Genomic DNA, 15,881 nt, shown 5'->3' with positions numbered 1-15,881 from the left:
ATTTACGTCATAATCCTTAATGTCTTGTCTTAAGGATTAATGGAATAATTATTTGGGGTCGGAGAAGTATGTCATCGTCTTCCACTGATCATATCATCTTTCACACAATCCAACCGTCTTTTTATTTTCAATCATCCTTTCCCTTTTCTATTCATCCACGTTTAAATTAAATACTTTCTCTCTTCTTAAAACATGGTCCTCTCTTTTTTGCTTAACATGCCCATACAAAATCAATCTGTTATCTCGCAATTTGTCTATATATTGTGCAGTATGGAAAGTCTATCTAATTTACGTATGTATTAATAAAAAAGTCTGTGGCATTTTATTGTAACAATTGTAAAAGAGCTTTTAGCTTTGCGTGTCGCCCGTCTTATCGGCCTTCCTCTACAATGTAGCGACACGCAACGCCAGTAGGGGACTTTATTTGTTACAATTTACGACGGTCGATGAGTTAACGTATGTAAATTTCTTTAAACTAATAACCACTTAATGCGTGAATGGTGAATTAGGCACATTAACGTGTGTTTGAATCAAACAAAGACACAAATCCGTGTCAAAGTGGCTCGAAGGACCAATGTTCTTTGTTATAAGATTACATGAAAATATGACATAAAAATAAATAAGTAATACGTACATATATTGCCTAGGACACTTTCTTTTATAATTATAATATAGATGATATGATAATATTCTCTTACGCGTTATTAATAAAAATATGTAGAGTATACTGGATGACCCGGCAAGCGTTGTTTTGCCATATAAATGATTTCTAAATACTGTTATTAAAAAGTAGGGGTTGATGGAAGAAGGGTGTACGTAGGGTTGTATGTACTTTTTAATGGCTAATCATAAAAAAATATTGTCCAAAATCACTTAGGGGAATGAAAAAGAATTCGTCCTATTCTCAGACCTATTGAACATATACACAAATTTCATAAGATTCGGTCAAGCGTCGAGTTTTATTACAAATAATGCGATATGGGAAGTTTATATATTAAATGTAATAAACCAATTATAGTTACTAAACTTAAAACAAGATTTTCTTGTATATCTTTATGATATAAAGTAGCAACTTTTCAAAAATTTATAAAATTGAAAAAAAAAAAACGTTATCACAACACGTAAGCTTATACTGTAATTCAATAAGAATTCTTACGTTAACAGTATTTCAATGTAATAGGCCGTTCACCCTGTAGTGAATAATGTTGCCAGAGCAAAACAAAACGGTCAGTTAATTGCAACATAAATCAACGATATAAACACAGAACCAATTATAAAATTAAATTATTGTACGATGTCACGTGTCGACCGGAGTCATCTTATAACAATGGTACTTATTTTATTGCCGATAACATGAGTAACTCTCTCAACTTTGGTACGTAATAAAGGACCTCGCCCTATCTAAACATTGTAGTGGTACAGTTGATTTTGTTTAATACTAGCTGTGCCCGCGGTTTCACCCGCGTTAAATTTCAATATAAAATATAGCCTGTGTTATTCTGATGTATAAGCTATATCACTGTAAAGTTTCAACAAAATCCGTTAATATTAGTAAGATGTGCTGTTTCTATGTAGATGTTATTGAATCTGAATTCTATTTAAAGATATTGGATACCTACTTACTTTTTTTTAATGCAATTTTGTCTATGTGTACATTAATTTGTTACGAGCATGCTGATATTTGGTATTGCATATAAAGTTGATATACGCAAATATCCATACAGTTATTTTTTTTTTAATTTATTAATATTTTGTACGAATAACTATAAGCAAAATTTAAAATGCAGTTTGACAATATTTCAAATATTTCATATAACTATTAATGTATATTATTTTGAACGTATATCTGTCACCACCTAACTACCTCAACCGATTATGATATTTTGTTTTGAGTGTATAGTTTAATAGGTTCTTGGATGGGTTTAAAACGCAAACTCGTTGGTAGCGCTAATTTTTAAGGCAGAACGACGTCTTAAGGTGTCAAGATGGATACATACATAGATAGATAGTTATATGTACTGTATTAAGGGTCCGCTAGTTAGCTAAAGTTATATATTACACATATTAAATTAGAAATACAGTAAACGTAGCTCATAAAACATAGAGTGATGGTTGATTAATAACAAGAAGTGTATTCGATATAAGACAAAGGTGACTGATACGTAATCGATAAATAATTACAGTACGGGGTGAACGCACGGGTTTTAAAATCGATGATGTATTCTTGAACCCCTAGTATTGAGCGATGCAACTTTATTCTATATTAAAGAAAGAAAGAAATTACGTTTATTTGATACACATAGAACATACAACAAAAAGAATTTATTATTATTATTATTATTAATTAATAGTATATATGTATATACATAAATCTAGGCGTATAACAGTGAGTAAAATATAATATATATATATGAGATTTAAATGTCCATGTAATTTGTATTAATTCAAATAATAAGCTTTTAGTTTAAAACTTATATCTTATTAAATTGTATCTCTCAATTTATATATATATATATATATATTATATATAATAATAAAAAATAATAATAATAATAATTTTTACCGTATATTTTAATCCATTTCTCCTCTCCTTAAGAGGGTTTGTTGAGAATATTTGGAAAAAAAAAAAATTATATTATATTTATGTTTGAAAAAATTGTAATGTAAAGGAAAAAAAAGCGTATATTCTATCTATTCTATTCTATTCTATTCATGTACAACCGTACGAAGTCGAGGCGGGTAGCTAGTAGTGTATAAAGTGCTGTGTCCATTTGTTATTTTTATGTTGCTCCTACTAACATTGGAGTTAAGAAATAATAACTAACACTATGGATAATAATCTGAAATAAAAACGAAGCTTATTAATAATTATTATTAATTAATAATTATTATTAAGCTTCGTTGAGCGTTCGGTTAAGCATTCGGCTGAGACAGCCTCGGTGGTCTAGTGGATTAGCACGCCGCCTTACTATCCGATGGTCGTGGGTTCGATTTATATTTTCCTTTCTCTTCTTTTATCTAATTTAAAAGAAGGTGATAGTCACCCACACGGGTCTTAGCCTTATTATTATTATATGTATTTGTAATATTTTAACATTTGTCTGTACATCTGTACACGGAATGGACTTGTTTGCAGAAGTCAGCGGCTCAGCACCTGTCGCGACTCTCGGGCGCCATCGGCCCGGAGCGGATCTACGCGGACTGGCAGTGGTGGATACTGGCCGCGTTGCCATTCCCGCACCTCGTACGGGTGCTCGACTGTTTTTTTCACGAGGGAATCAAGGTGAGATTTTTTTTTATTGCCATATAGTGGTAACCGTCGCCTATATATTAGATACGTATAAAATATACTTGGATATCACGTTATCATGTGATTCCACTCATGCGTTGCCATTCCAGAGGATTCTTATGGTGATTATCATGGATTATTTTTAGTTATATCTGACGGCCTCGGTGGTCTAGCGGTTTAGCACATCGCTTAACTTGCGATGGTTGCGGGTTCGATTCCTCGCACAGTAAATATGATTATGAAGAATATTGATCTGTGCGTTTTCTGGGCGATGAAAAAATAAGTATGCAACCCTAATTTCATTATATACCTATATGTACACGATTAAACAAATAAATAATGGTGCCCGCTGTTTTCGTAACAAAGGTCCCAGATTCGATACTCGCAGAATCGAGTTTAGAACACTTTTTAAAAATTGTTATGAATATACACAGGTCTCCCGAATTGTGATTCCATATGGTCGTTGTCTAGTTTCTAATAACAAAAATTGTTATTGTTAATCGTTATAACTTTTATCAGCATTTCATCTAACAATCATTCCTATGGTTAAGATAACATTAAAAAAAGAAAAGAACCTAAATAAATTTACTTTTATTTACTTTGAATTCATTGCATATATGAACTAGAAACTTAATAATAATAACCCAGGACAATTTACACACTGCCATGGAGAGCTTGCGTTATGAATACTAGACAACTGATGGATGTACTTAAATATTTTTTTTTTTGTAAATACTTTCACATTAGCCTTTACAATAGTTTGTTTGTGTACTTCATATACAGACAGCGATGAGTTACTTTATTATTATACTAGCTGTTCCCGCGAATTCGTCCGCGTGGAATTTAACTTATTTTTATAAAATAAGATATTTTTTCTAAAATAAGAGTTAAAATAAAAGCCTAGGTTACTTTTCATTACATCAGAGCATCCGACCAATAAAAGTTCCGTCAAAATCGGTCCAGCCATTTCAGAGATTAGCCGGAACAAACAGACAGACAAAAATTGTAAAAAGTGTTATTTTGATGTATGTACCTAATTTATATTCATATGCATGTAGTAAAAAACGTTTTTTTTTTTCAATATTACAAACAGACACTCCAATTTTATGTATAGATATATGTATAGATATTACTGGATAAAATAGAAATGGATACAATATTTACTGATATTAATATTAGGTTGACGCACAATTATTCGGCGCTTATTACGGGCTAACACGTTAATCACTCTTTGAAAAACTGCAAGGTATAACTTAGATAAGGAGTAACTTAGACTACTTTTATTTTAGAAAATGAGAGTTAAATTCCTCGCGGATGAAGTCGCGGGAACAGCTAGTAATAAATAAAATGGATTCACAGGTATTCTACAGGGTAGCATTGGCGATTTTAATCCTGTTCCACAAGCACTCGACCAATCAGAACTCAGAGTGGTACGCTGAAGCCACGAAGAACGGTGTGGACCACGCGGTGGACAAGTTCTGCAGGAACATGCCAGCGTCACCCACCAAACTACTGCGGACGGCATTCAGCATTAGAGCATTAAGGTATGACACTATCATTCTAGCTCCTCTTCAAGGTTTATTATGTTAGTATGAACCTTCTAGCACCTTCTAGAACAATTTCTTTGTAAGTGAATTTTGTGAAAGCTTTTCTTAAAAGTTGTCAAATGTGTATAATCTTATTGACTATATATTTTGTATTCCAATCGATTATAAAAGAATAATCTAAGTAGATTATTCTTTTATAATCGATTGGAAATAATAAGTATTATTTCCTCTTTCCAATAAGGACCGTCAGTCAATTTGCTATGCAAAAATCCTTCGTGTTACTTAATTCGAGTCACATGCAATAATCTTTACTATTCGTTGACCTACCAATGCATTAGTAATATTATATTATGTTATAATTATTCTTTACTGCACTAAAAATACAATAACAATGTTACTAATCAGTAAAAGAGATGTCTTTCCGACAACCAAACAGAAGGTAGAGTTAGTTGCAGTACTTCTAGTTACAGCAGAAATGTCATAAGCTAAAAGTAATAATTGTTGTAATAAGGGAGAATTCCCATAGTGCCATCTTAGTGGCCTATTAAGAAGACCTTGTGCTATGAGCACTAAACAGGTGATACATTTTTTTACATAATACACATAGACAAATAGAAATAATCATACTCATGAATGCAAATATTTATATCTTGCGAGGAATCAATCATGAGAAAGCATGCAGCAGTTGAAATGCTTGATTACGGAGGCTGTCGATGTAATAATTAACTAAAAACAAAATACTTACTATATAATAAATTACTTATTATTTTTGCATTAATTTCCAGTTCACAATATATATCCCGAGTTTTCATAAAAACGGAGATGACGCTCAAGTCGAAGCAAGTGATCACCGGCTCCCGACTGGTACGGTCACGGTCATCAGACAACCTGCCCACCAGTCAGTCCCAAGTCAACATACAGATGATGTCACACACTCTCACCATACGCGAGGTAAGACTAACACCAATAGTCCTACTTAATCTATTTACAAGATTATTTATACTACTCAATTAAGTTACCCAAGAAAATATTTCAATAGTTTTAAAATTTTAAATATTGTCTGTAATATTATAATGTGAAGATGCTTAAGGGTATTTAACCACCACGAGGGTCCTAACTCCACAACAAACACAACTCGCACTGAAATTTATTTTTATGTAATACCTATATCGGAAATGATTTTATTGGTTTGCAGAGAATGTCTGAGGAAACGTGCAAACAGATGGTATCGTAAACATTAGGCGTGGCTTTTGGCTTTTATATATCATTCGATCATACGATTGCGATCCTAACATGACTAACTGAAAATCGAATTGATTACAAATTCGACACGAATAATTCATTGTGTGTCAACGTTAATTTGTAAGATACATCTACCCGTTTAGTTTCGACTCCACGTTATGTTATTTTCCGTCTGTGTAGCGACAGGTCTGTGAATGAGTGTATTGTGCTATCCTCGATGTGATCACTCGACTTCAGACGATATCTCTCGGGCAGTTGATTCGATACTCATCTCATCGGCTTTGACTGTCTCAATTATTTACTATTTACTATGTTTCCTCCTCTACGTGTTTAAGTGTGTTGTTACTATTTTGTAAGATACTATTTTCAATTTTATAGCAATTATATAAAACAAGGTGCGTCCAGAAGTAAGCATGTGTGTGGGATTCGCTCGAATCGAACATACCCAGGGTCGGATTAACCATTTCGGTGCCACTAGGCAATGTATTCTTAGGATCCCCTCCGCTTAACAATGAGTATTGAACAGTGTATATATATCAGCAATTTGAATATTATCAGCTCTTTTAAAAAAAGGAATGGGAACACTAGGAATGGGCTACGCATCCATATTATTAGTTCTACTACTCGAAACCAAATCGTTCTGTTTGTCTGACTTATATTAACAATAATATATAAAATGATATAATACCTATTGTCATTTAAAATATCATTATCATACAATTTCAAAGTATCCAATTAAATTTTTACTGCCTGAAAATTTTCATTTAGACGATCGATACCCCGTCCAATTCAAACGGGGATCGGAATTACGTCGGTCTGAGCCCAGTTCGAACCCTTGCGGTACCCTCAGACTAAAATTGTATCAGTTAGGCTGGAGTTGGCCTTCAGCCGCTCCATAAGTCCATCCGCGCGTTTAGTGCCATCTGCACTCGTTCCTATCGTCCGATGAAGTTGTAAAGGCCAGCTGCGGCCTACAGCATTAGACTAATCCGAAAAAAGCCCCTAGCGGGTGCCCTTAGACAGTTTCCGTATGGTTGATCCGGCCCTGTACATACCGATTGTAAATTTTGCAACGAATAACATTGTGGACATAGCTTGAGATATTAACAGTATTGTGAAGCGACATCCGAACTAGTGATGTGGCGAACCGCATGTAACCGATTGTTTTTGTGTAAGTGCTAACTGTGTGCCGATTTTCCGTTAGGGCTCACATTCGCCCGGCCCGCGCGCCCTATCGATGGGCGTATACCCTATACAAGCAATCAAGTCCCAGATACTTGACCAGAGCGACGTAAGATATATAAGTCAATAAGTGTCGGCTCGTTACGAGCTTGCGACGACTTGATGTTAGATGCACCGCTTGCCACATAGGTTTTTTTTTAATTTCCTTATTTTTAATAGGCTAAAGCATCATCGAGCTGGATGTAGCTTGATTTTTTTTTATAACTTATTTGCGTTAAGCTAGAGTTGCATGTCGAGCTATTTTTCTTTCGTGACTGGGCTATGACCGTTTGTTGTCGTTGTCTGTTTAGTATATCTGTATATTGATATTTTTAGATTTAGTTTATGTATACGCACATGAAATTTTATAATTTCGTATCTACTTGTAACGATTATATAGTCACATAAAGCGAATGCAAGCGTATTTTTTTATCATAATGGTAATAAACATTAATATTCATAATACGTTAAGAAATTATGATTGGTATATATATACATATAATAATAATTTTACATAAGACTACTATACAGTATCGTATATATGGTATTGATATAAAAAACGGCAATTAAACATTACAAAAGTGATATAGTAATCAAGCAACATATAGATAAATGTTACAATGTATCAATAGATAATCCAGCTTAATTGAGATAAAACGCTCGTGGATTATAAATAAGAAGTTACCGATCATAATATTGTGATTAGATTTAAGTTAATTATTGCTGCGTGACCTGCAATAATTGTTGAGTCACTAATTACGGGTTTTTTTTATAAAATCAGTAATAATAATAATATTTATTTGTCTCAAACAATAAACTGTTACAATTGCTATCATTAAATAGTATAAAATAAAGCCGCTGTCGCTGTCTGTCCCTATGTATGTTTAAATCTTTAAAACTACGCAACGGATTTTGAAGCGGTTTTTTTTAATAGATAGAGTGATTCTAGAGGAAGGTTTATATATATAATACATGTATGCCCGTGAGAAGCCAGAGCGAGTAGCTAGTTTATAATAAAATTAGAAGGTATTAATCGAAACGGTCGAAAACTAGAGGGGGCAGTGTGTCCACCCTCTCTGCTATTCTGTTAAAGCCTTTATAGCTAAATTGTTACAACACGCCTAAAACAAAATGATATGTATATTAAACAAGAACGTAATAATTAAAACTATGTACTTGAATAATTACTGTTCTCTCTCTATCTCTCTTGACTAAAAGATAAGAGAGAGATGTTCTTTCCCTGCTTACATAGTTACCGAAGTTTGTTAGCAAAAACGCGCGACAGACAGTTTGAAAATGGGACGAATGATCTCGTTCCTTAAAACCCATTCCACAAATTGGAATAGAGTAATGTTTAATCTTAATTCAATATATGTAAAAATATAATCAAAGAATACAATGTATCATCACGCCTTTTCATCCTAAATATCATAAAGGATGTTGTACGAGACAACGGATACAAAGCGCAATTAACCCGCTCAATATAAGGAAAACAGATTAAAAATATGTATTGTCTGGTCTATACGGTTATCGTTGTTACACAGAGTAGCTAAATCCATAAAATTTAAAACTTGAATGTCAGCCTACACTCCTGTATTCTATATAGCCTCTATGTTATTCTGATTAATAAGCTATATTACTGTAAAGTTTCATCAAATTCCGTTGAGACTTGAGATTTCGCGTGAAAGAGTAACACATCCATCCATTGTCATAAACTTTCTCGTTTATAAAAAGTAAAGTCGTAAAATTGAAAAATATGTAATATATCGAAATAAAAAAAGAAAGGTGGAGAGGTGAAAGATTCACCTACACATTAATAATGTATATTTCTATAGGTGAATGAGTTTTTAACAAGGTTGTTATAAAAAAAATATATGTTCATAAAAAAAAATTGTGATGTCAATAAGAAGCGGGGACGTATCGCTAGTTGAGAACACGTTCATCATCAGTAAGTCGGTGTTCGCAGAGTCCACGCTCCTCCCACTTGGCCCTGTGGTTCCCATTCCCTAACGCGGTGTTCAAGGACCAACGCCACCATACATCAGATCTAAGGCAGAAGGTTTGGAAGCGCCAATTTCGACTAATGGGGTAGTTGGTGGCACTCTGTGCATGTCATATATCTATACACCGACACTGTTCCGGTCCTGTTGTAATATCGGAGACTTAAGCGCCATTCATAAATTAGTAAATACGAAGTTCATGATTTTTGACACCCTCCCCCCTCCTCCGTCCCCTCATCACCCGTCTTGGTCTAGTTTTATGTGTAGAATTACTAAACAGAGTGTAAGCAAAACCATTTCAAGGTCTTTATACCGATGAAGTAGGGATTATTTTAAATTTTTTCGGCAATAACTTTCGTAGTTTTAAATACTTCGGTCTCGGTGGTCTAGCAGTTTAGCGCACTGCTTTATTTCCTGTCGCGGGTTCGATTCCTCGCACCGTATTTGTATTTGTATTTTGTATTCAAGAGTATGATTGTTTGTAACGGTCTGGGTGTTTGCTATGTATACTATGTATGTATTTAGAAAAAAAATGTATATAAGTATTTATATCAGTTATCTAGTACCCATAACACTAGCTCTGTTTTCCTTGGGACTAGATGGCGCTGTGTGAATTGTTCAGGGATAAATAGTTAGAAATGTGATGTCACGAAATTTATCCGCCCCACTCCCAGCACTTGACAAGATCACACTTTGTTAACCCCCTCCATCCTCTCAACGTACGATATAATTTGTGAATGGCCGCTTAATTATGTAAATCCGTTGCTAACTATTCTTATTTGGAACAGATTCAGTCTATATTTATTGCAATTATGTATAAACCATACCACAGTTGCAATCGCTTAGTCTATGAATTTGTAACTGTAACTCAAATGGTTCATACAAAATTGGAAACCTATTGATGGTAATCTGTTATTTAAAATTGTTAGTAACAGTGTTACATAATAAAGTCTAGTTGTAGTTCGAATGGAAATAATGGTGAAAATATTTACAAATTAATTATGTAATTTCATAAGATGTTATATGACAACAATTTTTGATTAAATAGAATGTGATATTTTATAATATTTCATTAATTAATAATAAGTGTAGTTAAAAAAATCCACTGTAAGAAATTTGTTCATTCTATGGGATAATGATAATGCTCTTGACACCGGGACTATTAGAAAGATTTGGAGTTCTAAGGAAAAATTCTAACATATGAACATATTCTAACATATAACGTAAAGTACTGAAATTAAATTGTATAGATTTTTTTTTATATACTTGGAATAGCAAACATGCGAATGGCCCACCTGCTGTTAAATGGTACAGGCGTCGGAAAACTGTGATAGTGAATTTTTAGGGTATAGGCAAGGTAGTACAAGGGTTTTCCTTGTAGCCTATACCCTAAAAATACTTACTAAGTTAAAAATTTCATTGTCTCACTGTTCAATCGAAACAACTTGATAAAGATAGTTGCCAGCAACACGAAAGTTTCTTGCTCATTCTTCTTGTGCTAAGACTGGGTTTCGAATGAATGGTAAAATAAAAAAGTATAACTATTCAAAAGTGAATATCTTTATTCTAATAAAGATTATTTGTATTTCTTAGCACAGCATTAGATCTGACAGAGACTTTATAAAATCTGTCTCATTGTCTGTCGTTAACTTCTGCATAAAATATTAATAATAATAATGAGTCACCAGATGCCGTCCCAAATGAGGCAAATAAATAATAATTTTATAATAATAAATGAAGTTTCACCATTATAATCATTCGTACTATTAGTGTTTACCCAGACGTGTAAACTTATTTGTATTAATATCCCGATCATAATAGTGAGTTACCGATTATTCATTCCAGGTTATCGATTTATAATAGAATTTGGTTCGATGTTGCTAAATCGATTCACATTATCACAGCTGTGTAGCTTAGTTTGTCGATTATGTTTAATTTACTAAGTAGTTTTATTAATTAAAATTCTATATTAATTAGATTTATGTCTTAGTAAATAATCGAAGCCTGATTACGTTGTCTTTAAACAAGTAAGAGGAATATTTTACTTTGAAGTTAGTAAATAGTTAATTAATTTTGAATACAAATAATTTAATACTACTTATAATCCGCTCTTTTAGCAGTCGAAACTACATGATCATAAAGAAGTTGCATTGGTTATTCCCCTTGAATATTATATCGCACATCTAATACTGTACTTGATTAACTCAAACATTATAAATTTTGGAAAATATACTCTAAATTACATATTTAAAGTCTAATTTCATAAAATAGAATTATTTGAGTTAATCAAGTGTTGTGCTAGGTGTGGGATAGAAAAAAAAGGTGTGTAATATTATCAAATGTACATTCTCTTTTTGAAAAACATAGAATATCGATAACAATGAACAATATTGATTATATGAAAGTTTTGAACATCACTATCGAATAGTGATGTTCAAAGTATCAAAGTATTATTAATAATTTTATAACGTTTGGGTTTAAGTTTATTAATATGCCGTATATGTTAATAAATATATTAGTGCAAAATAAGAACATAAAGTCTTAAAAATGACATAGTAATGTTCAAATTATTTATTGCATTCATGTTTTTGATTTACTATTACAAAGGTAGAAGGTATAGAGTGGTCTGCGTAAGCATTTCTGTCTCAAATATTTCAGCCGCCAAGCAGCTTGCCGTGTAAGCTGTGTCGGTTGTCATTTGGCTCGTAAAACAATCTATACAAATAAATAATATTGTAGTGTCTGTTTGTAATTTCAAATTAACAGCTTTTCATTAAATGCATATGAAAGTGTATATGGTACTTACTTTAGAAAAATATTTAATGTTTATTTTGCCTGTCTGTTTGTTGATGCTAATCGCTGAAACTGGCGAATTTTGAAGAGACTTTCACAGACAAATGGCTAATGTTATAAGCAGTAACTTATGCTACTTTTAATTTAAGTACTAGAAATTTAATTAATATTCATAAAAGATACTGTTAATTTCCACCTGGAAGAAGGTAACAACTAGTTCTATAAATAAGCGACGGTTAACAACTTACCATCGTGTCCGTGAGCTTGATTGATATATCAGTTTTTTTATATGATAATTTTGTACATATTTTACCTATGCGAATGCGCTTTACTCTTACTTATTTAAAGATCACGTATCGTGTCTCATACTGTTGTTATTGCATGCGTTGTTGTCTGTCCGTCTGTATATACTGTATCGTGTAGGTAGGTGTGCACCACGCACCACGCACCAGTTGTACGTGTACTAAACAGTCACCACTAATACTGTGCCGTCATCTCACATGTGGTAGTCTTGGCATAGTTATGTTTTTTTTTATTATCTATACTACAGGGTTAGTTGTAACAAGCGGCCAGTGTTAGTACCCATGAAAGTGAAAATAATAAAAATAAAAAAATGAATGTATTGTTTATAAAGTTAATTTTTTCAAACGTTTGCCCCGGTTAGAATAAAGAAAAATGCACTATTGTGTATTGGATAAAAATTTTAACTTGTTTCTGTAGGTCTTTCTCTAACAAAGATATGATTACTTTCATGTCCCGAACGCCTATAAGGCAAATAGTAAGGCAGTAATGAGGGTGACAACCCTTAATAAAATCGTATTATTTTTTGTATTATTGGAAATCAAAAAAGTATATTTTGTAGGGGTGAGATTTTATACCAAATTAAATTGACGCCTTCCAAAAAAATCTTGTTTATTAATTACTTTGATTTTAAGTGTCAAAATTTCAAAAGCGTGAAATTGGTGGAATATTGATATAAAAATAAAATCCAATTATGGATAAATGGTGCAGATTTCATATGCATAACCGGTCACCTTTTTCACTTTTAAATTCCTACTGATCATCTCTCACTTTCATGTGTATTCTTGCTTGATTTACTAGACTAACCCTGTACATTTATATAAAGAATTATTTTTTTATGATTAATCTAGTGGGCATTTTCTAAGGTAGATGCAATCTAATCTTGTTTCAAAAATATTGAAATTGAAAGTGTGATTATGTATTATTTGACAGTTGCAAACATATATCAAGTTATAAGTTCGTAACTGTCAGATGGTTCCTACATCAACACAAAACTTTCAGTATTTAAAAATAAAATAAATTTATTTTTAAAGAAACTATTAAAAGAGCGTTAGTTATCAAGTCCCTTGTCAAACTTATTTAAGAGTGATTATGCCATAAGAGTAATCATTACATTATTCACAATTGATCTGACACAGCCAATTGAATATAATTTCTACACATTTTTATATATTTTTGAATGAATTCATAAAGCGTTTTGTAGAAATTAAGTTTCTTTATTACTTTTTAACAAACGCAAAAAAATCTAATATAGTACAAAAAATTACCAACTTTTTATTTATTGATTTGTAAATGGATAACGAGAAATGCATTTTAAAAATAATCGTTAAAATATGGACTAAAACTTTGTAATTTATTTTTATTTGTGAATAATGTTTTGATAATTACCTTATTTGGTATGATTGCACTTAAATAAAAATGAAGCTGTAAACTGTAATGATCTTAAAAAATATAATTTGTTTTTTAAATAATGAGAGACATATTGGACTTTGTAGAAAATTGTTGTTTAAATTTCACGTTAAAAATAATATGCTCAAAATAAGTGATTCCAAATTAGGTATTTATAAAAAAATAACTGTTATCCAAACCTAATACACGTACCTGTTATTCCAGCTATTCACGTTGTGGTCGTGGTTGCCGGTGCGCATTACAATGTACCAGCCGGTACTGCTTTATACCACGGAGGAGCACGGCTGCTCGTTGACAACCTTCTACGTGAGGGTGGAGCATCATGAGCCCACTCTGCTCATGATAAAGACGTGTAACAACGAGGTAAGTGCCAATTTACTCCGAGGTAGACTAAAGTTGTCGTATACCTCAGTTTCAACTATTTCAGCCGCCAAGCAGCTTGCTTTGTAAGCAGTTTCGGTTGAGATTAAGCAGGGTTTTTTTATAACACAACGCTATCTAATCCCAACCTAAGCAGAGCTTGTGTTATGAGTACTAGATTGTTTATATAAATGCTTAGATATATTATTTTTAAACATATACATAATGTACATAGAAAACAGCCAGACAATACAAACAATTATTCATTTCATTCATTCATTCAAATTCAAATGTTTGTACCCTGCCAGGAATCGAACCCTCAACCATCGAAAGTAAAGCAGTGTACTAAATCACTAGACCAACGAGTTTGTCATTTGAATTAGTATTAACATCTCATATAGTAATAATTATCAATTACTATTGATTTGCCATCAATCGTTTCATGAGATATGTTTAAATATTCCAGGTGTTCGGAGCGTACTGTTCCACGCGGTGGTTCGAACGAAACCAGAAAGATGAGCGCGGCAACAGGCAGGCCTACTTCGGCACCGGCGAGACATTCCTCTTCAGGTAATACTACATTACAAGTAACAGGTATTTTAGTATCTGTTATTTAAGTTCCTGTTCTAGTAGTCAGTTATATAACAGGTGTTGCCAATCTTAAAACTTTTCGTTACGGACGTAGAAGTAAAAAACTCGTGCTTCAATTTAGCTGTTTAACCTCGTATATGATATTTATATCGTATTTTAGCCGAAGGATGGGATTGATGGTTAAGCCACTTTAGAAATACAAATAGGACACGCTTATTGTACCAAACGTAGCAATAGTAATAGTCTATGTGCAATCATTATACATCGTCCAAATTACATAATATCTTTTTTTTAATTATAGCCTATGTGTTATTCTGATGCATCAGCTATGTTACTGTAAAGTTTCATCAAAATCCGAGCAGTAGTTATTGCGTGAAAGAATAACATCCATCCATACTCAGAAACCTTCGCGTTTATATTAAAAAAAAATAAGAAATAAGATGATATCTATAAGGTTAGATGACATGATTTATCGTATTAGACCTCTATATCCTATTATATGTCCTAATAATCGGCTGGCATCCCAGTTATATTATCGAAAATATATATTAAGTGTAGAGGAATGTATTTAATGTGATTGCTTAAAGCTTTTATTGTGTGCTGGCCATTTGAAAGATTATTACACAGTATTGGTGCCGCGTTGTCAGTTCATTTTGCTCGTATATATTTCTTTATATAAAATATTTTTATTTTTACTTCATTATGTTTTAAGTATATATATAAAATAGTCTTATAATAATCTCTTTATGAGTACGTCACTTGACTACTTGATGGATATATATTATTTTGTTTAATTCCGCTACAATTAGCATGTGTGAAACCGCAAATATTTAGTGCGGAAACTTGACTACCGTTACGACCTTCTCTAATGTTGATCAAATTCCGATCGACAATGAGTCTACACAGAATGGATAGACTCAATAACTGAATAGTTGCGGAATTAAATAACTAAATATAAATCCATTAACAAAAGAACTTCCGCAAAAGAACACATGCTTCGGTAAAATATTTACAGCATTTTGTTATATATTTTCAAATACTACAGCCAATTGCATCTTTATTTCGCACTAAGGAATATATTTTATACGTTACCTTATAAATTAGAAACTTATTACTGTGTATTTTTTA

The 15,881-nt window shown here is 32.4% G+C and overlaps 1 protein-coding gene across 3 annotated transcripts in view; it reads left to right on the top strand.

The window, feature by feature from the left end:
- The window catches only part of LOC131852585 (GTPase-activating protein skywalker), an 83,679-nt gene that overhangs the window by 61,704 nt on the left and 6,094 nt on the right, over positions 1 to 15,881 (top strand). For 2 of the 3 annotated variants that reach the window (XM_059203258.1, XM_059203257.1), the window contains exons 4-9: positions 3,137 to 3,283; positions 4,649 to 4,833; positions 5,622 to 5,787; positions 6,032 to 6,061; positions 14,007 to 14,165; positions 14,629 to 14,732. In XM_059203258.1, the coding sequence (XP_059059241.1) occupies positions 3,137 to 3,283; positions 4,649 to 4,833; positions 5,622 to 5,787; positions 6,032 to 6,061; positions 14,007 to 14,165; positions 14,629 to 14,732 (791 nt within the window). The remainder of the gene's footprint in view (positions 1 to 3,136; positions 3,284 to 4,648; positions 4,834 to 5,621; positions 5,788 to 6,031; positions 6,062 to 14,006; positions 14,166 to 14,628; positions 14,733 to 15,881) is intronic. The other variant, XM_059203260.1, reaches the window with a different exon arrangement.

The sequence above is a fragment of the Achroia grisella genome, unplaced genomic scaffold (genome assembly GCF_030625045.1).
Source record: "Achroia grisella isolate CSIRO2021 unplaced genomic scaffold, CSIRO_AGI_Agris_v1 utg856, whole genome shotgun sequence".
Taxonomy (NCBI): domain Eukaryota; kingdom Metazoa; phylum Arthropoda; class Insecta; order Lepidoptera; family Pyralidae; genus Achroia; species Achroia grisella.
This window is presented reverse-complemented; position numbering and strand designations above follow the sequence as displayed.